The sequence below is a fragment of the Salvelinus alpinus genome, chromosome 6 (genome assembly GCF_045679555.1).
Source record: "Salvelinus alpinus chromosome 6, SLU_Salpinus.1, whole genome shotgun sequence".
NCBI classification, from domain to species: Eukaryota; Metazoa; Chordata; class Actinopteri; order Salmoniformes; family Salmonidae; genus Salvelinus; species Salvelinus alpinus.
In genome coordinates this window covers 13986987-14007403 of record NC_092091.1, presented here as the reverse complement: position 1 = coordinate 14007403, position 20417 = coordinate 13986987, and the positions used below count along the sequence as shown (strand labels likewise).

The 20417-nt window shown below is 42.6% G+C and overlaps 1 protein-coding gene across 1 annotated transcript in view; it reads right to left on the bottom strand.

Annotated features, from left to right (window-relative positions):
• LOC139577977 (receptor-type tyrosine-protein phosphatase eta-like) overlaps nt 1–20417 on the bottom strand; it is a 46032-nt gene that overhangs the window by 5609 nt on the left and 20006 nt on the right. Inside the window, exons 10-32 of the mRNA XM_071405095.1 lie at nt 19531–19791; nt 18411–18671; nt 17922–18182; nt 11883–12143; nt 11405–11689; nt 10966–11229; nt 10524–10781; nt 9677–9934; nt 9149–9403; nt 8667–8954; nt 8248–8517; nt 7854–8108; nt 7350–7622; nt 5103–5366; nt 4593–4729; nt 4294–4447; nt 3791–3878; nt 3660–3704; nt 3489–3497; nt 3285–3372; nt 3048–3138; nt 1856–1929; nt 1371–1505 (exon numbers count right to left, since the gene is read on the bottom strand). Of these exons, the coding sequence (XP_071261196.1) occupies nt 1371–1505; nt 1856–1929; nt 3048–3138; nt 3285–3372; nt 3489–3497; nt 3660–3704; nt 3791–3878; nt 4294–4447; nt 4593–4729; nt 5103–5366; nt 7350–7622; nt 7854–8108; nt 8248–8517; nt 8667–8954; nt 9149–9403; nt 9677–9934; nt 10524–10781; nt 10966–11229; nt 11405–11689; nt 11883–12143; nt 17922–18182; nt 18411–18671; nt 19531–19791 (4535 nt within the window). The remainder of the gene's footprint in view (nt 1–1370; nt 1506–1855; nt 1930–3047; nt 3139–3284; nt 3373–3488; nt 3498–3659; nt 3705–3790; nt 3879–4293; nt 4448–4592; nt 4730–5102; nt 5367–7349; nt 7623–7853; nt 8109–8247; nt 8518–8666; nt 8955–9148; nt 9404–9676; nt 9935–10523; nt 10782–10965; nt 11230–11404; nt 11690–11882; nt 12144–17921; nt 18183–18410; nt 18672–19530; nt 19792–20417) is intronic.

The window sequence follows — 20417 nt, the reverse complement described above, 5'->3', positions numbered from 1 at the left end:
CTAAAGCCATTACATAATTTTCTGGAATTTTCCAAGCTGTTTAAAGGCACAGTCAACTTAGTGTATGTAAACTTCTGACCCACTGGAATTGTGATACAGTGAATTATAAGGGAAAAAATCTGTCTGTAAACAATTGTTGGAAAAATTACTTGTGTCATGCACAAAGTAGATGTCCTAACCGACTTACCAAAACTATAGTTTGTTAACAAGAAATGTGTGGAGTGGTGGAAAAACGAGTTTTAATGACTCCAACCTAAGTGTATGTAAACTTCCCACTTCAACTGTATGATCATTTGGCATTTTATATTTCTGTAAATATGATAATTTTGTTTTTCTGTTTCTGTCAATATTTTTTTTTAAAGAAATCGCACCCTGATCTGTTTCACCTGTCTTGGTGCTTGTCTCCACCCCCCACCTGATCTGTTTCACCTGTCTTGGTGCTTGTCTCCACCCCCCACCTGATCTGTTTCACCTGTCTTGGTGCTTGTCTCCACCCCCCACCTGATCTGTTTCACCTGTCTTGGTGCTTGTCTCCACCCCCCTCCAGGTGTCGCCAGTTGCCTCCTAGGGCGGTAGGTAGCCTAGTGGTTAGAACATTGGGCTAGTAACTGGAAGGTTGTAGGATCGAATCCCTGAGCTGACAAGGTAAGAATTTGTTCTACATCTGAGCAAGGCAGTTAATCTACTGTTCCCTGGGCACCAAAGGCATGAATTGATTAAGGCAGCCCCCTGCACCTCTCTGATTCAGAGGGGTTGGGTTAAATGCAGAAGACACATTTCAGGTGAATACATTCAGTTGGACAACTGACTAGGTATCTCCAGTGTATTTATTCCTGTGTTCTCTGTTGCCAGTTCATCTTCTCTTACCAGCGGTCTATCCCGCCTTCCTGTTTCCTAGTTTTTCCCGGTTCTGACCATTCTGCCTGCTGGACCCCGAGCCTGTCTGCCGTCCTGTACCTGCCTGACTCTGACCTGATCACAAACCTCTGCCTGCTCTTGACTTGCAATTTTCCTGCCCCGTGTTTCTAATAAATGATCTGAGAACTGTACTATCCGCCTCCTGTGTCTGCATCTGGGTCATATCCTGAGTCCTGATACATTTGGGATTTTCTGTTTCTATCAATATGATTATTTGGTGTTTCCTGTTTCTGTCAATATGATTATTTGGGGTTTCCTGTTTCTGTAAATATGATCATTTTGGTCACCATCTTTTGAACAACAACCTGCTTGGGCTGGCCGACTGAAGAGTTGAGACGGAGCTGGCATTGAATCTGTTAAGTGTGCTGTCTCGTGTGTGTGTGCGCGCACACGTCTATGTGTGTGTCTGAGTGTGTGTGCGCACATGTGTATATATGTGTGTATGCACTCACTCGTCCCTGTTCATTACAGCGTGTCAGCATGACCAGAGTCTGGACGTTCTTCTCCCAGATCATCCTCCAGAACTCATTGACGGTGACGGGCAAAGGACCTTGGGCCGCAATAAACTCCTTCCTGGAGTTGTAACCCTGGCAAAGGACACATATTGACCCAGTACGTAAGCATCTACTACAATCACCATCTAACTTTCCTAAACCTTTTCATACTTGTCTGTATCTTCTGGTTAATGTGAGATGGATGTGATGTAACTGACTAAATACTAGTAACTCTAGCTATAACCTGACAATGAAGACCTATATCTGAGTCTAATTGAAGTTATCTAGCTATAACCTGACAACGAAGACCTATATCTGAGTCTAATGGAAGTTATCTAGCTATATCGATCATATTTGTGAAATAACCCCAGAGCAGAGCTGAAGCGCAGAGTTTCGGAGAAAGCTGATTATGATGAAGATGATGATGACAGGTCAGTATTTACCGGGATGTAGTTAGAATTGATGTAGTCGTCGAATGGACTCCCATGGATGGACAGTTTCACTCTAGAGGACTCATCTGGGATTTGGGAAAGAGGAGGAATGAGGATCGATAAAGATGAAAGAGAATTCTTGTCACTCTGCCCCAGTGGCAACCTGTCATCCAGAGCCCCACCTTTTTTGAGCCCCACATTTTTAACAGGCTTGGCTGTTTTGCATGTTATTTTGGCATTAATACGTGTCACATATTAGTTTGCAAACAATGTAAAAAATATATATATCATTGAGTTAATAAAACTGCATACAAACAAGGTCTCTTTTTTGTTTTCTTGAGTATTGCAACTCCAAAATGCAGGTGTTCCAGCCTAGCTCAGTCCTTTCTGTTGTGGTGGGGCAAGCCAGCAGAAAATACAGAGCGTTGCGCTGTGATTGGCTCCGTGTTCTGTCACTCATGGGGACACTACGTCACCGCGAAGTTAAGGGGAGACCTCAAATTCTAGCCCTTTGGCTTCTGACATAGAGTTATATTATAAGTGCCCATCCAAGAAGACTCAAGGTTATTGGCCACAGATAAAATGATGTCAAATCACGTTATATCTACAGTATTTGATTGGACTGATCATGTCAATATACTTTCAAAATCATAGCTAACGGTCATGATCATGAATCAAGTCGACAATCTACTGGCAAATCCTTTTCAATCCTTGTCATATGAAGATAAATAATGAAGAGAAATTATAGATAAAACGTATCTGTGCTCATCGGCCATTGGATATAAACATTACACAACAAGTTGAAATGGCAAATTCAACTATGAGTGGTTTGGAAGGAAGTGAGCACAGCACAACAACGTAAGTCCAAAACTGTATTGTATGCTGCTGCATAAATGGAATATACCAGGGAGATATGTATACTGTAGCTAAGATAGTAATAATGTTACATAGTGTATGTTGTGTAGTAAGCTGTTAGTAGCCCATGTGCCTCACGCTAATCATGTGGTCCCTTTTCTGACTTTGTGGTGCACATGTAGCCTCTAGTCAAACTCTGAGCTATTGAATAAACAAAGGAGTTAGTTAGTCTGTTCGACAATGAGGATGGAGGATTGGATATGATAAGCAATGGTAGCTGTGGCTAGCTGTGGCAGGGGCCATTGTCATGGAGACAGGGGTCAAGGGTCAGGGGTTATGGTAGACTCACAGGGAAGCACATTGTTGTAGCGGTTCTTAGACTTGTTCTCCGGGGCTTCAGCGCTGCGTTTAGCTTGGGCTGTTCCCACTGGCTTCAGGTCCTAGAAGGAGAGGGAGACATTAGGCCACCAGGCACCAGTAGCGAACAAGCAAACACAGGCATATTTACCGAATACAGAAAATCAACTGCTGCCTGATGGAATATCCATATCATGTGTATGTTTGAATAAATAGCTTTATGTTTTACCTCAAACTCCTCGGCGAAACCACAGTTGGAGTCTGCTTTCTGCCTCTTGTAATAAGCCTCAAAGTCCTCCACCCTCACGGCCACGCTTCTGCTCACAGAGACACAGGAGACAAGCATTAACACAAACACATGCGTGACACCAAGCAACAGTGCTGCATCATTCAATGTGTCAAGTCTACTGTTACCATAAGAGTTAATACTCACACTTTAGCTCTGGAAATAAAGAGAGAGAAATAAAAAGAGAGTTATGTTAGCAGTTAAATAAAAACCTAAGTAATTTTATGACAAATATTCTCTTATTTTGCTATTACAGAATTACAGTTTCATGAACTTTCAAACTGAGACAGAAACAAGTGAAAGATCAGAAGAAATCACCTCATGGAGTGAATCTGGATGTCTGAAGTGTCTTTCTTGGTTTGTCTGTAACAACAAAAGCACACAAAAATCACATGACCTTCCAAAAACATCTAATTTATCAAGTGATGATGATGATGATGATGACTCACCTCCTCCAGTGGATGATTAAGCCAACGGTGATGATGAAGAGGATGGCAAAAACTCCAATCGTTACCCCGACAGCCACACCGATGACAGCTACAGAGAAGAAGGAAGAGAAATAAAGGCAAGAGGACACCTTGTGATACACTCCAAAAACCTTCATCATGCCTTTTATGACCCTATAGCGTATTATAAGATTTGCTATAAGCATTCATAACAGGTCAAAGTGCCTTATAAGTGCCTATATGACTACATTACTATGAATCCTTTTATAAATGTATTACATACAGGTGGTTTGTACAGTAAAAGAGCTGTAGCTACCTGGGTCCTGAGGGAGTTCCACAGGACTTTGGTTGAACAGAGTTATCGAGACATAACGGTTTTAATATATGTCAACGTCTTGTGTGAAAACATACATTTTCAAATTGTGAGGGTAATTATGTTGTTATATTCTGTCCTATTCCATCAAATTTGAGCCTACATTGCAATTGCAATTGTTTTTATCACATACCATTAATGCCAGTCTTGCAGGTGAGGATTTGGATGGTGCTGGAGCTCCCACAGCCCAGAGTGGTTACAGTCAGGGTGTAGTCTGTATTGTGCTTAAGGTCAGAGACTGTGTGGCCACAGGCTGGCGTACAGTCACCACTAGTGTTATAGTGTACCTAAACCAATAAATAAATCATTAAATGATTAATGAAATCAATAATGAATTAATAAAATTAATCAATCAATCAATCAGCCAGTCATAAATGTATTCAATCAATCAATATTTGTCTTTATTTTGTGACCAATATTTACTGTACTCACCTGGTACTGGGGGAGTTGGTTGGTTTCATAAGCAGTGATCTGGAAGCCCTGTTTCAGACCTTTGGGTTTGGTCCAGGACAGGATCACCTTGGGGCCGTTAGGAGAGTCACACTTCAGGTTGGACACAGGGCTGGCATCTATGGCACAGTGAAGGAGACACAGAGGTTTTCAGTTTAGATTTGTATTACTAGGAAATGTGTAGATCATGTCTGAATTTCATTACAATTACAAGACATCAAAACACAGTTAAAAAATAAAATACATCTAAAATAAGATCCATATCTGGATCAGTGTCTGTAGGTGATAGTAAATCTGGATCGGTGTCTGTAGGTGATAGTAAATCTGGATCGGTGTCTGTAGGTGATAGTAAATCTGGATCAGTGTCTGTAGGTGATAGTAATGATAGTATGTCCTTTATAAATCCCTATATGCATTATCAATCCATCACACAATAGTGGTACAGTATGGTAGCCTACATGTGAAAGCATGTAAAGCATGTTATGATCTTACTGGTGCATCTGGAGTTTGAGACTGGAGCTCCCTTTGTTCCGTCAGCTGTCTCTGTTGTCACGGTGAAATTATACAGACTACCAGGAACCAATTGATCGAGGATTAGGTTTTCCATAAGTGTGGTTGTGTTACTGATGATTAACCCAGAGTTGGTCCAGATCACATAGTAGTGGTAGCTTGGTTTGTGATCCACAGGCTTGATCCAGGTCAATGTTATGTTCTCCTCTGCTGTCACTACACTGAGGGACTGGACACTCTCTGGTCCTGGGAAATGAGATGTAATGGAGTATAGAGAGGTTAGTGTAACAATAGCTATGAATACAGAATACAAACGTCTCAGGGCTGGGATTGTAAATGGGTGTGCTTGAGTGTATGTGTTCAGAAATTAGTCTGTGTGTGTGTGCATGCTTGCATGTCATGTATGTAGTGTGTGTGTGTGTGTGTGTGTGTGTGTGTGTGTGTGTGTGTGTGTGTGTGTGTGTGTGTGTGTGTGTGTGTGTGTGTGTGTGTGTGTGTGTGTGTGTGTGTGTGTGTGTGTGTGTGTGCTCACATGTCATGTACAGTGGCAAGAAAAAGTATGTTAACTCTTGGAAATACCTGGATTTCTGCATAAATTAGTCATAAAATTTGATCTCATCTTCATCTAAGTCACAACAATAGACAAACACAGTCTGCTTAAACTAATAACACACAAACAATTATACGTTTTCATGTCTTTATTGAACACACCGTGTAAACATTCACAGTGCAGGGTGGGAAAAGTATGTGAACCTTTGGATTGAATAACTGGTTGACCCTCCTTTGGCAGCAATAACCTCAACCAAACGTTTTCTGTAGTTGTGGATCAGACCTGCACAACGGTCAGGAGGAATTTTGGACCATTCCTCTTTACAAAACTGTTTCAGTTCAGCAATATTCTTGGGATGTCTAGTGTGAACTGCACTCGAGGTCATGCCACAGCATCTCAATTGGGTTGAGGTCAGGACTCTGACTAGGCCACTCCAGAAGGTGTATATTCTTCTGTTGAAGCCTTGCTGTTGTTGATTTACTTCTGTTGTTTGGGTTGTTGTCCTGTTGCATCACCCAACTGTCTACATCATTGTTTGGGAATTCATTTTTCTGTCGATGATAGCAAGCTGTCCAGTCCCTGAGGCAGCAAAGCAGCCCCAAACCATGATGCTCCCTCCACCATACTTTACAGTTGGAATGAGGTTTTGATGTTGGTGTCCTGTGCCTTTTTTTCGACACACATAGTGTTGTGTGTTCCTTCCAAGCAACTCAACTGTAGTTTCATCTGTCCACAAAATATTTTGCCAGTAGTGCTGTGGAACATCCAGGTGGAACATCCAGGTGGAACATCCAACTGGAACATCCAGGTGCTCTTTTGCAAACAACAGTGGATCTTCCGTGGTGTCCTCCCATGAACACCATTCTTGTTTAGTGTTTTTTTACGTATCGTAGACCCGTCAACAGAGATATTAGCATGTTCCAGAGATGTCTGTAAGTCTTTAGCTGAAACTCTAGGATTCTTCTTAACCTCATTGAGCATTCTGCACTGTGCTCTTACAGTCATCTTTGCAGGACGGCCACTCCTAGGGAAAGTAGCAACAGTGCTGAAATTTCTTCATTGATAGTCAATTTGTCTTACCGTGGACTGATGAACATCAAGGCTTTTAGAGATACTTTTGTAACCCTTTCCAGCTTCTTAATCGTACGTCTTCTGAGATCTCTTTTGTTCGAGGCATGGTTCACATCAGGCAATGCTTCTTGTGAATAGCAAACTCAAATTTTGTGAGTGTTTTTTATAGGGCAGGGCAGCTCTAACCAACATCTCCAATCTCATCTCATTGATTGTACTCCAGGTTAGATGACTCCTGACTCCAATTAGCTTTTGGAGAAGTCATTAGCCTAGGGGTTCACATACTTTTTCCAACCTACACTGTGAATGTTTAAATTATGTATTCAATATAGACAAGTTTAAGCACACTGTGTTGGTCTATTGTTGTGAATTAGATGAAGATCAGATCAAATTTGATGACCAATTTATGCAGAAATCCAGGTAATTCCAAAGGGTTCACATACTTTTTCTTGCCACCGTGTGTGTGTAGTGTGTGTGTGTGTGTGTGTGTGTGTGTGTGTGTGTGTGTGTGTGTGTGTGTGTGTGTGTGTGTGTGTGTGTGTGTGTGTGTGTGTGTGTGTGTGTGTGCTCGCATGTCATGTATGTAGTATGTGTGTTTTGACACTCACTGGTCATGACCAAACTGCTCCAGACCTTCTCACTCTGGAACTCTAGCACTCCCACTGTAGCCACAGAGATATTGTAGGGTGTTCCAGAGGACAGATTGGACAGTGTGCGACTGGTGTTTGTCAGAGGGACCATCTTGTTGTCTAGCTGCGTTGACAGGTAGGTCATTAGGTAACTGAAGGTGGTGTTGGCCATCAGAGGAGCTTCACCCCACTCCACAGAGATAGAACTAGTGGTCTTCTCCAAGACCAGGATGGGCCCAGGCTGGTTGGGATCTGAGAGAGATTTGGACAGAAATGTCAGTTTATCTAAGTTGCCAATAACATCTGTGAAATGAATTTCCTTGTACAAATAATCTTGAAAGTTATCTCTGGTTAAGTGAGAAAGAAAAAAACATTTGTCTTAGATTAAACAGTCGAAAACAAATGAATGAACTCTAACAGATAAAAGAGGCATGCTGAGTAGAACTCTGGACCTTTTCCCTCCATCTCCTCCCTCAAACTCACAAGTTGCTGTAGTTGCAGGTTCTGATGAAGCGTTGAAGGGCCCACTGATAGTGGTCACCACGGCTGTGTACTTTCTGCCAGCTGACAGGTTAAGGAAGGATGTTGACCGAATGCTGGAGTTCAGCCAATCTGAGAAAAGGACCTTGTTCAGATTGACTATATAATGCTCTACGTTTCCTCTGGGTGCTTCCCAGCGCACCACTATGGTACTGTTGCTACCATTGTTGTCGATGAACGTATTGACAGACTCAGGCTCTGGTAGAGAGGGAGAGAGGAACATAGAGGGGGGATGTTAAAAGAAGAGAGGGGGAGATATGAAGCGATATGAACTCCTTTTGAGAGTTTTTAGAAAAACACCAAATAACTAAAAAGGTAAAAAGGAAGGAGATCTGACTTGTGTACTGAGAGGTTGAGACGGATTCTCCCTCTATGCTGTTCAGTGCCTTGACGGAAACACTGAAGGTGCATCTGGTTCCTGGTGTGAGTTCTGAGATGAGGTCCCCCTCTCCTGTCTCCGTGGTGAGGTTTGTGGGAGCAGACACGCACCCCTCAGTCTGGATACGGTATGTGTAACCACTCTGGTACTGAGGTGGTTTGGTCCAGGTCAGGTTCACAGTGGTTGTGTTCACTGTAGAGGCTACCAAACCACTAACGGCGAATGGTCCTGGAAACAGAGGATCTTAGGTTAGTCTTCAGTATACAAAGAAGTGAATACTGATCAACATATGCTGTACTCTTATTAATACCAATTTAGAAAGATAAAATAACTCTTAAAGTTAAACTGAGATTAGCTTTATTGCCATGGGAACATACTTGTAAAATAAGACACCGTCACCGGGGTTGCCATGGTGCCGTCCCCTGTGAGTGTTGTCACTGTAAAGGTGTAGTTGCTCCCAGACTGTAGCCCGGTGATGTTGGTGTTGTAGTTGCTCCCAGACTGTATCCCGGGGATGGTTTTCATGGTGGTGTTTGTGGTGACAGACCTGTTGGTGACCTCCACTCTGAAGGAGTAGCCTGGTTTGCTCTCTGGTTGAAACCAGACTAGAGTCACACTGGTGGTTGTGATTCCTGCCTCAATCAGCCTGATCACAGACTGGGGCCCTGGGACAAAGGAACAACAAAGATAATTAACGAACATGTTCAATCTGTGTGAGTGTACACATGAGTGTTTGTGTAACGGACGTCATGCTTGGCGAGTACCGCTTCCTCCTGATTCGGCTCAAACCCAGGACCTCCTTGCTAGCACATGTGCTGTGTAGATACAGTGTAAATGTTTGTGTTTAGTAGTCACTCACTGGTAGAGTTGGCCGTCGTCACCGCTGTGCTCTGGTAGTCAAACGGCCCTACAGTTACCACAGAGATGTTGTAGAGTGTTCCAGACTGGAGGTTCTTCAGGAGGATCCAGTTGTGTTCCGTCAGGTTCTGCCGGTCCAGATGGAACACAGAGAAGTTGTACTGACCTAGGTCCATGTCCAGGGGTCGGGCCCAGCTGATGTTGATGGAACCAGTGGTCTGGTCCACCACCATGATGCTTCCAGGAGGGTTGGGATCTGGGAACAAGCCAGGGAGAAGTCACTTATGGAAGAGATTGCCGATAGAGTGTCTCAGGCATGGGATGACATCAGACAACATTCCATCTAGATTATGATCTATCTCTGGCATTGTGCTGTATAATATAGAAGGAACTCATGTGGGTTAATGAAGACTTGAAAACCCAGACGTGGAATCTCCACCACCAAATATGATTTCACACAAATTGGTCCATGCTAAACAAATGGAGTACAGTTGGAATGTTGGACTTTTATAAACATGTACTGACTTACACGTTGCATTTGTAACATTTAGTGCCTCAGTGAGTGGTCCACTATTGGTGGCCACTTTGACAACATAGACTTTCCCTGGCCTCAGGTTCTGGAACACAACTGAAAGAGAGGTGTTGGTGATGGGACGGCTGTTCTCCATCACATTGTTTTTGTAGATAGTAACGGTGTAGTTGTCCACCTGTCCCATAGGTTTATGCCAGGTCACACTCATGTTGGTTGTTGTTCCTATGGCGATGAGGTTTGCCACCACCGCAGGTTCTGAAGGGTGGATAGAAGGGGGAAAAAATGAACATTTCACATTTTAGACTAGAGATACAGAGATCTTAAAAGTGTTATGTTAAATGTGTTAATTGTGTCTTCAACTTGGCTTTTTATTTTATCTTTATTTAACTAGGCAAGTCAGATAAGAACAAATTCTTATTTTCAATGACGGCCTAGGAACAGTGGGTTAACTGCTTTGTTCAGGGGCAGAACAACAGATTTGTACCTTGTCAGCTCAGCGATTCGAACTTGCAACCTTTCGGTTACTAGCCCAACGCTCTAACCACTAGGCTCCTACGCTTAGATATGAAATACGCACTGTCACCCGTCTCAGATGAAATCCACTTTGCTAAGTAAAGAATGTAAAAGTGAGAAGGGGAGAAAGCCAAGGGATGAAGGGTTGACGGGAAGAAGGGATCAAGGGAGGAAGGGATGAAGAGTTGAAGGGAGGAAGGGTTGAAGGGTTGAAGGGAGGAAGGGAGGAAGGGAGGACGGGTTGAAGGGAGGAAGGGTTGAAGGGAGGAAGGGTTGAAGGGTTGAAGGGAGGAAGGGTTGAAGGGAGGAAGGGAGATCTTTAGAACTTTACTTGTGCAGATTATCTTCTCCGTTGAATCAGACTTAACATCCTGGACGACCGTGACCACAGAGCAGTTATAACAGTTCCCAGGATCGAGATTGGTGAAGGTGTACATCTCGACCGTGGTTGGGATGATCTCTACCACACTCTTGGAGATGGTCACCAGATAGGAGTAGGTTGGTTTGTGGTCATTCGGCTTGGACCAGGAAAGTCTGATAGCAGTTGTGTTCAGACCCTCAACCGTGAGGTTACTGACCACGTTGGGCTCTGAAAGGCAAAGAGGGCAGATATCATATTAATATCATCTATTACACAGAATCATTTCGCAGACAGTGTTATACACCTCCTGACTACCCCAGAGTAACTGCAGTTTGCTGGCTGACTAGAATGCACTTGCATTGCTCTTGGATTCCTCTACGAATACCTTTGGAAGTTTAGAACGCTGGCTTACTAGTGTTACAGAACGTGCGTTCTGGAGTTCCTTCGCTTCCCGTTGCTGCTACCGAGGTAACAGTGAAGTTGTAGCCAGTCCCAGGTTCTAGGTCATTGACTTGTGTGAAGTTGGTACTGACTGTTTTCGGTACAAGGACTGTAGCCTTTATGTACTGGACTCTATAGGTGTAATAGTTCTTAACCTCCACGGGGTCAGTCCACTGTAGCCTACATGAGGAGTTGGACAACGGGGTGGCTGTGAGGTTCACCACTGGTTTGGGCACTAGGAGGAAGGGAGAGAAAAAAATCTACCTTAAATCAATGATCTTACTAGGATATGAAATGTGTTACGGCATGTAGGATTATTAGAAAGGTTTCAGAAGATTTCTGCAACATTTTCACAGTCAAAACGTCACCCAGAGCACAGTCTACTGTACAGTTGTCACAAGTGTACTCACAGGTACATTCCGATGTATAAACACTGGTGCTTTCTAGATTCTGTGGTCCAATGGTTTTCACTGTGATGGTGTAGCAAGTCCCAGAGGACAGAGAGGTCAGGTTACTGCTGAGATCAGCGGTAGAGGAAGACTGGTTTCTCTCTACTAAACCAGTCCCATTAAGCTGGTAGCTGATGTTATAGGAGATGCCTTGCGCTCCAGTCATTAGACCCGGGGTTGTCCATTGGACAACGAGGGAGCTGGTTGTCCTCTCTGTGATGTTGAGGGGTCCAGGTGGGTTGGGCTCTATGGAGGAGAAATAAGAGTGATGTTAGGAAAGTTGCAAACACAAATTCTCGTTCACACAAATACACATTAGGTAGATTAGCTTTTTCTTCGAGACAAAACCAGAGAAAGCATTCTCACACTCTCATACAAACTTTCATAAACTTCAAACTACAGTAAATGCATAGTATAGGCATCATTGACCATGACTTACTGGTGGCTAACTGGACCCGAGCAGACGTGTTATTAAAGGCTCCAGCTACAGCAGTCACTGTGACCTCATAAACCCTCCCAGGCTGTAACCCAGTGAAGCTGGCCTCCCTGGTCTTTGTGATTATGCTGGACATATTGTTCCAAGTAGTATTCAGTATGTCCACTTTGTAGTAGTCCACACTCCCGTTACGCAAGGTCCAGGTCACGTTCAGCTGACTGGTTCCTCGTCCCGTAACCACAATGTCCACAGGTTGTTCAGGCTCTGTCAAAAGCACAATCGAAAAGGTTCATTGCAATGACTGATGGAAAATATCGACAGAAAAGAGAAAACCACAACCGATTATGGTTAGATTGTTTAGCCATTTCCGACATTGACATTTTCACCTTATCCATGAATCCATATCCTTTGAATCATAAAATAATACTTGCGAAATAACATACTTGTTAAAGTGGTTGTTTGACTGAAGGCCAGATTGGGAATTTAGCCAGGACACCGGGGTTAACACCCCTACTCTTACAATAAGTGCCATGGGATATTTAGTGACCACAGAGAGTCAGGACACCCGTTTAACATCCCATCCAAAAGACAGCACCCTACACAGGGCAATTGGAAACATTTTTAGACCTGAGGAAAGACTACCTCCTACTCGACCTCCAACACCACTTCCAGCAGCATCTGGTTTCCCATCTAGGGACTAACCAGGACCAACCAGGACCAACCAGGACCAACCAGGACCAACCCTGCTTAGCTTAAGAAGCCAGCCAGCAGTGGGATGCAGGGTGGTATGCTGCTGACTAATATTCTTATTTTCATTCATTTTCTTATTTTACCTTTATTTAACTAGGCAAGTCAGTGAAGAACAAATTCTTATTTACAATGACAGCCTAGGAACAGTGGGTTCACTGCCTTGTTCAGAGGCAGAAAGGCAGATTTCTACCTTGTCAGCTCGGGAATTCAATCTAGCAACCTTTCGGTTACTGGCCCAACGCTCTAACCACTAGGTTACCTGCCACCCCATTGATTGATTGCTTGCTACATCAATTGTTTTTACTTTTGCATTATTTACATACACTATATATACAAAAGTATGTGGACACCCCATCAAATTAGTGGATTTGGCTATAGTGTCTTAGCTCGTATTACTAATTGATATAATAAGAAAGACTCCCGATACAAGGAAGTGAACTGGAGCTTCACATTTACTAAAGCTAGTTAGTACAAGAATAACATAGAGCAACACTGCGCATGACCAAGGGCGCTCCGTTCTTAAAGGGCACAGTAATTAACAGAACATAACATTCCTTCTCTAATACAATGAGAATAACTTTTACCAAACCACAAGTGAAACATTTCCCAGAAATTGTTGTAGTTATTTTGCATCTTTGATTTGAACTTGAACAGTGTAAGTTTTTGTTTGTGTTTGTTTGTTTATAAGTCCAGTCTGTCTGGTGGACGGTGCCTTCGTTCTGGGTAGCACCTAGGATTGTCTGGAGGCTCCTGAACATCCTCAGTGTGTGCTTGTTCCATTATAGCTTCTGCTATAGCAGCATCTTCATCAACACGTTCCCTTCTTTCAGCCTGGTGTCTCTGTACTGCCCCGACGTCCACTACAGTTTCATGTGTGTCACTCTCAGGAGCTCTCTGTGCCTGTTCTCTCTCGATTGTTGTGCTGTTTTCCGTGGAATGCATTTGGTTAATGTGACGCGACCACATTATGTCTGGGCTCACTTGAACCTGGTAAGTTCTGGGTTCCATTTGTGCGTGTACTGTCCCTCTTGTCCATTTCCCTCCCCTTCTGTAGTCTCGCACCATCACTTCCTGTCCTGTTTGGAGATGGCACTCCCGGACGCCAGAGAGCATATTGGCTTCTTTGTTCAGCACTTCTTTACGCCTGTTTGGCTTCATGATGTCCAGCTGTGTGCGGCGAGGCATCCCAAACATCAGTGCTGCTGGGCCTTCATTTGTCGAGTCCTTGCTTTAGGGTTAGGGTTAGGGTTAGGGTTAGGGTTAGGGGTTAGGCACAAAGCGATCTGCCAGCCCATTGGTGGCAAGGTGGTATGGAGCAGAGGTTGATTCCATTTACTGACATGAACCTTGTAAACTCGTCACTTACGAAAGCTTGCGTGTTGTTGCATACTAGCTGCAGAGGCAATCCGAAGCGTGCAAACGTTGTTCTGAGACACTATCGTCTGAGCTGAGGTGGAGGAGTCAGTGCAAAACACCTCTGGCCATTTGGAATGGGCATCAACTATAACCAGAAACATGTGCTTTTCAAAGGGACCAGCGTAGTCCACATGAATTCTCTGCCATGGCTCTGTGGGCCATTCCCATGGGTGGACTGGGACAGGAGCAGGCATGTGAAGGGTTTCCAAACATCTGGTATCAAATCAAATCAAATTTGTATTCGTCACATGCTTACTAACAAGCCCCTAACCAACAATGCAGTTTAAAAAATATGAATAAGAATAAGAAATAAAAGGAAGAAGTAATTAAAGAGCAGCAGTAAAATAACAATAGCGAGACTATATACAGGGGGTACCGGTACAGAGTCAATGTGCGGGGGCACCGGTTAGTCGAGGTAATTGAGGTAATATGTACATGTAGGTAAAGCTTTTAAAGTGAGTATGCATTGATAATAACAGAGAGTAGCAGCGGTGTAAAAGAAGGGGGGGGGGGCAACGCAAATAGTCTTGGTAGTTATTAGATTAGATGTTCAGAAGTCTTATGGCTTGGGGGTAGAAGCTGTGAAGAAGCTTCTTGGACCTAGACTTGGCACTCCGGTGCCGCTTGCCGTTCATTGTTTTCTATCTGTTGATCCAAACCGGGCCACCAGAAGTGGCTCCTTATGAGCAGCTTCATTGTTTTCTATCTGTTGATCCAAACCGGGCCATCAGAAGTGGCTCCTCATGAGCAGCTTCATTGTTTTCTATCTGTTGATCCAAACCGGATCACCAGAAGTGGCTCCTCGCGAACAGCTTAATTTTTGTTGATCCAGACCGGACCACCAGAAGTGGCTCCTCGTGAGCAGCTTCATTTTGACAATTCCAACATGCGCTTTATGTAGTTGCTGCAAAACCTGATGTTGGCATTAACTCTCATTCCCCACATCAAACATCCTTGGTACATTGTGTTAGGTTCTACATTTATTTTCTTATTTAACAAGTCAAGTCAGTTAAGAACAAATTCTTATTTACAATGACGGCCTAAGAACAGTGAGTTAACTGCTTTGTTCGGGGGCAGAAAGGCAGATTTCTACCTTGTCAGCTCTGGGATTCGACCTAGAAACTTTTTGCTCTAACCACTAGGCTACTTGCCGCCCTGGTAAATTAACCTTATAACATTTCACGGAGGATTAGTAAAGCTTAAACCAAGTTTCTTCACCCATTGGGTCCTACAGCTGCATAAGACAAAGACATGATTCCACCAGTGGTAGTATATATACCCCAATTTAGGTCTCCTCCTTCTTTCTAAACATTACATCTTTATTACTAGGCAGGAAGTGAAGTGATGCGGGCAACAAACTGTTCCTTCTCCCTTAATGTGACCTGACCTGACCTCTACCCCCTCCATGCTAAACCACATCTCTCCACCCTTATCAGTGCCTGCCAACATGTGATCGTCTATCCTTCACTCAGTACATTCCAAGCTTAATTGCCTCCACATATACATTCCTCCTACATATAACCATTAACTTCTGGTGTATAAACCAGACTATGGCACTCCTCATGTCTCTAGTACAACTGATGATTAACAATATTTAAAGTTTAGAAATCTGAGCACATCAGTTGTAATTTCAATTTTCCGCTGGAAATACAGTCAGCTCCTTTCTGCCAGTAGCTGGCCATCCTGACATGGTGTAGGTGAACACTTTTGACAAGGTCACATCTTTCCTTGTCTCCCGTTTGATAATTGTGCTTGTGACCGGTAGTGCCTCGAGCTGAGAGGTATGCAAAATCTCCACTGCATCCACACTCCTGTGTCTTTCTCTTGTACACGGCAGTCTGGATAATCCATCTGTATTTGTGTGGAGGGACGGCGGCTTAAACTCAATGTCATACATATGACCGGCGAGGAACAAGGCGTATCGCTGTATCCTGGCTGCTGTCATGGCCGGAATGCCTTTCTTTGGACTGAAAATGGAAAGCAACGGCTGGTGATCCGTAACCAGTGTGAAACGCTTGCCATATAGGTATGCGTGGAATTTCTTGATGCCCCTAGCGCCAGTGCTTCTTTGTCGATTCGTGAGTAGTTCTTCTCTGCATCATTCCATGTTCGTGACGCAAAGGCGGCTGGCCTCTCTGACCCATCTTTCAGTGTGTGTGTGTGAAAGGACGGCCCCTAAGCCATAAGGGGACGCATCACAAGCCAACTTCACTGGCAGTTCGGGGTCGCATTTTCACACTGTTCTGTCCACTGCCATGTCATATTCTTTTCCAGGAGCTGATTGAGACGCTGGAGTACTGCTGAAAGGTTTGAGAGGAATCTTCTGTAGTCATTGATCAGTCCCGTGAAAGATCTCACTTCTGTGATATTTTGTGGTTGTGGTGCCTGTACCACTGCATCGATTTTGTCCTGTGTTTTGTGCAATCCATTGCGGTCGAGTTCATGTCCACAGAAGACAATCTTGTCCTTGAAGAACTCCCACTTCTGTAATTTACCTGTAGTCCATACCCTTTGCCTTTGCTGTTTCCGTATGACAATGCCCCCGTGCACAAAGCGACATCCATACAGAAATGGTTTGTCGAGATCGGTGTGGAAGAACTTGACTGGCCTGCATAGAGCCCTGACCTCAACCCCATAGAACACCTTTGGGATGAATTGGAACGTCGACTGCGAGCCAGGCCTAATCACCCAACAGTGCCCGACCTCACTCATGCTCTTCTAGCCAAATTAAAGCAAGACCCAGCAGCAAGGTTCCAACATGTAGTGGAAAGCCTTCCCAGAAGAGTTGAGGCTGTTATAGCATCAAAGGGGGGACCAACTCTATACTAATACTCTGTCCACATACTTCTTGTGATTTAGTGTATATAACCATTGAATCTTGAAGAATATAACTTATGAATGCCTCATGAAATTAGTTCAACTATCATACCCCATCAGAACCCCAAATATAATATTGTTTTACTCAAATTTTAAACACACACTGCATAGCCTCAAAATAAGAATAGGATATGTTTCTAACTAATTCTATATTAATGTGGATGCTGGCATTATTATGGATAATCCTGAATAAATTGTGAATAATGATGAGTGAGAGAGTTACAGACGCACAAATGTCATACCCCCCAAGACATAGTAACCTCTCCCCATTACAATAACAGGGCAAGTCAGCAATTTTGGGGGGGGGTATGACACATTGAACTAAAATATTAAAGCAACATGCAACAATTTAAAAGATTTTACTGAGCTACAGTTCTAATAAGGAAATCAGTTCATTGAAATACATTGATTAAGCCCTAATCTATGGATTTCACATGCCTGGGAATACAGATATGCATCTGTTGGTCACAGATACTTTCAAAAATGTGTCCTCCCATTTTAGGTGACCAAAAGTATTGGGACAAATTCATTTATTTGTTTATTAAAGTAGTAAAATGTGAAGTATTTGGTCCCATATTCATAGCATGCCATGGCTACATCAAGCTCGTGACTTAAAGTTTATTGGATGCGTTTGCTTTTTGTTTTGGATGTGTTACAGAATATTTTGTGCCTAATAGAAAATTTAGTAATTTTTATTGTAAATAAGAACAGAATGTTTCAAAACAATTCTACATTAATTTGGATGCTACAGTGATTAAGCATAATCCTGAATAAATTATGAATAATTATGAGCGAGAAATTTAGACACACAAATATTATACACCCCAGAAATGGTGAGAGGTTAGCATTTTTGGGGGGGGGGGGGGGGGGTATAATACAGTATTAATCAACTTTAAAATCATCACATGTTCTTGGATCCAAACAACTAACATATCAATGAATACGAATAGTATCTGAGGCATTGAAACATTCTGACATGAAAATATCTGAGTTACTTACTTGTATACTCAGAAACTGTTTTGTTCTGTCCTACAGTTGTGTTATCTCCAGCCACTGCAGTGACCGTGAAGAGGTACTGCACTCCAGCAGTGAGAGCAGTAACATTAACAGACGTTCCTATGGTATTCTGACTGCCATTGATATTGCCACCAGTCCATTCTACTCTGTAGAAGGATCTGTTTCCCAATGGTTCAATCCAGCTCAGAGACACAGATGATGTCGTGATTTCAGAGACAGTCAGGTTCCTGATGACTTCAGGATCTGTGCATGCAAGAAATGTACATTTTGGGAGAAGACCATACCATTAGATTACCTAGTACCTACCTACAGTACTCTATCCCAGGATTTCATCACTTTTGATTCCAAAAAGAAAGAGGACCTTACCCTTCCTCCTATTGCCCTCTCATTGTTAAATACAGATATTAACATAATCATTACATGGTTCCACTTCAGAGAAAATATTAAGACCATTCCAATGAAAAGGCTTACTTGTAAAGAGTGCTTTCTCCTGAGCATTTCCTTTAGTTATATTATCACCTGCCACTGCAGAGACCTTGAACGTGTACTTCACTCCAGCAGTCAGCTCAGTTACGTTAAAGGCTGTCTCATTGGTAGTTTTATTCATATCTCTACTGCCATCAGTCCATTCTACTCTATAGAAGGACCTGTTTCCCAATGGTTCAATCCAGCTCAGAGACACAGATGATGTTGTGATTTCAGAGACAGTCAGGTTCCTGATGACTGCAGGCTCTGTGCGTGCAAGAAAGTTATATTTTGGGAAAAGATCACCAGAATCATTATTATTCATGGAATTCACCATACACTCTATATATATGATCAGAAGCATGCTATTTCTACATACATTTAAGGTAAGTATGTAGGACACAAAAGTGGTACCTCTAAAAACATATTGAAAGATAGTAAGCATTATCAATGACATGAAAAGTTTTGGGGACAAAAAAGGTGTTTTCAATAAAGGACAAGCAGTTAATGATACTATCCAAGCCCAATTTTGCAGTTGAATGCAGATAAACACATTTCCTAAAATATTCTGCATCAGTTGGAGTCTACACTCCCTTCTCAAGAGAGAATTATGTGAACCAAAACTACAGTGACTGACAGATATACTGATTAAAAATGATGGATAATCCTTCAGTAATCTTATCAGCAGCGACTGCAGCAACTATGAGTCTGTACTGCACTCAAGCAGTCAGCTCAGTTACATTAAAGGCTGTCTCATTGGTAGTTGTATTCATATCTCTACTGCCATCAGTCCACTCTACTCTATAGAAGGATCTGTTTCCCAATGTTTCAATCCAGCTCAGAGACACAGATGATGTTGTGATTTCAGAGACAGTAAGGTTCCTGATGACTTCAGGTTCTGTGCATGCAAGAAATGTACATTTTGGGAGAAGACCATACCATTAGATTACCTAGTACCTACCTACAGTACTCTATCCCAGGATTTCATCACTTTTGATTCCAAAAAGAAAGAGGACCTTACCCTTCCTCTTATTGCCCTCTCATTGTTAAATACAGATATTAACATAATCATTACATGGTTCCACTTCAGAGAAAATATTAAGACCATTCTAATGAAAAGGCTTACTTGTAAAGAGTGCTTTCTCCTGAGCATTTCCTTTAGTTATATTATCACCTGCCACTGCAGAGACCTTGAACGTGTACTTCACTCCAGCAGTCAGCTCAGTTACGTTATAGGCTGTCTCATTGGTAGTTTTATTCATATCTCTACTGCCACCAGTCCATTCTACTCTATAGAAGGACCTGTTTCCCAATGGTTCAATCCAGCTCAGAGACACAGATGATGTTGTGATTTCAGAGACAGTCAGGTTCCTGATGACTTCAGGTTCTGTGCGTGCAAGAAAGTTATATTTTGGAAAAAGATCACCAGAATCATTATTATTCATGGAATTCACCATATACTCTATATATATGATCAGAAGCATGCTATTTCTACATACATTTAAGGTAAGTATGTAGGACACAAAAGTGGTACCTCTAAAAACATATTTAAAGATAGTAATCATTATCAATGACATGAAATGTTTTGGGGACAAAAAAGGTGTTTTCAATAAAGGACAAGCAGTTAATGATACTATCCAAGCCCAATTTTGCAGTTGAATGCAGATAAACACATTTCCTAAAATATTCTGCATCAGTTGGAGTCTACACTCCCTTCTCAAGAGAGAATTATGTGAACCAAAACTACAGTGACTGACAGATATACTGATTAAAAATGATGGATAATCCTTCAGTAGTCTTATCAGCAGCGACTGCAGCAACTATGAGTCTGTACTGCATTTACATTTTACATTTTAGTCATTTAGCAGACGCTCTTATCCAGAGCGACTTACAGTAGAGTGCATACATTTTATTACATTTTTACATACTGAGACAAGGATATCCCTACCGGCCAAGAGCAGACGCTCTTATCCAGAGCGACTTACAGTAGTCATGTATACATTTTATACTTTT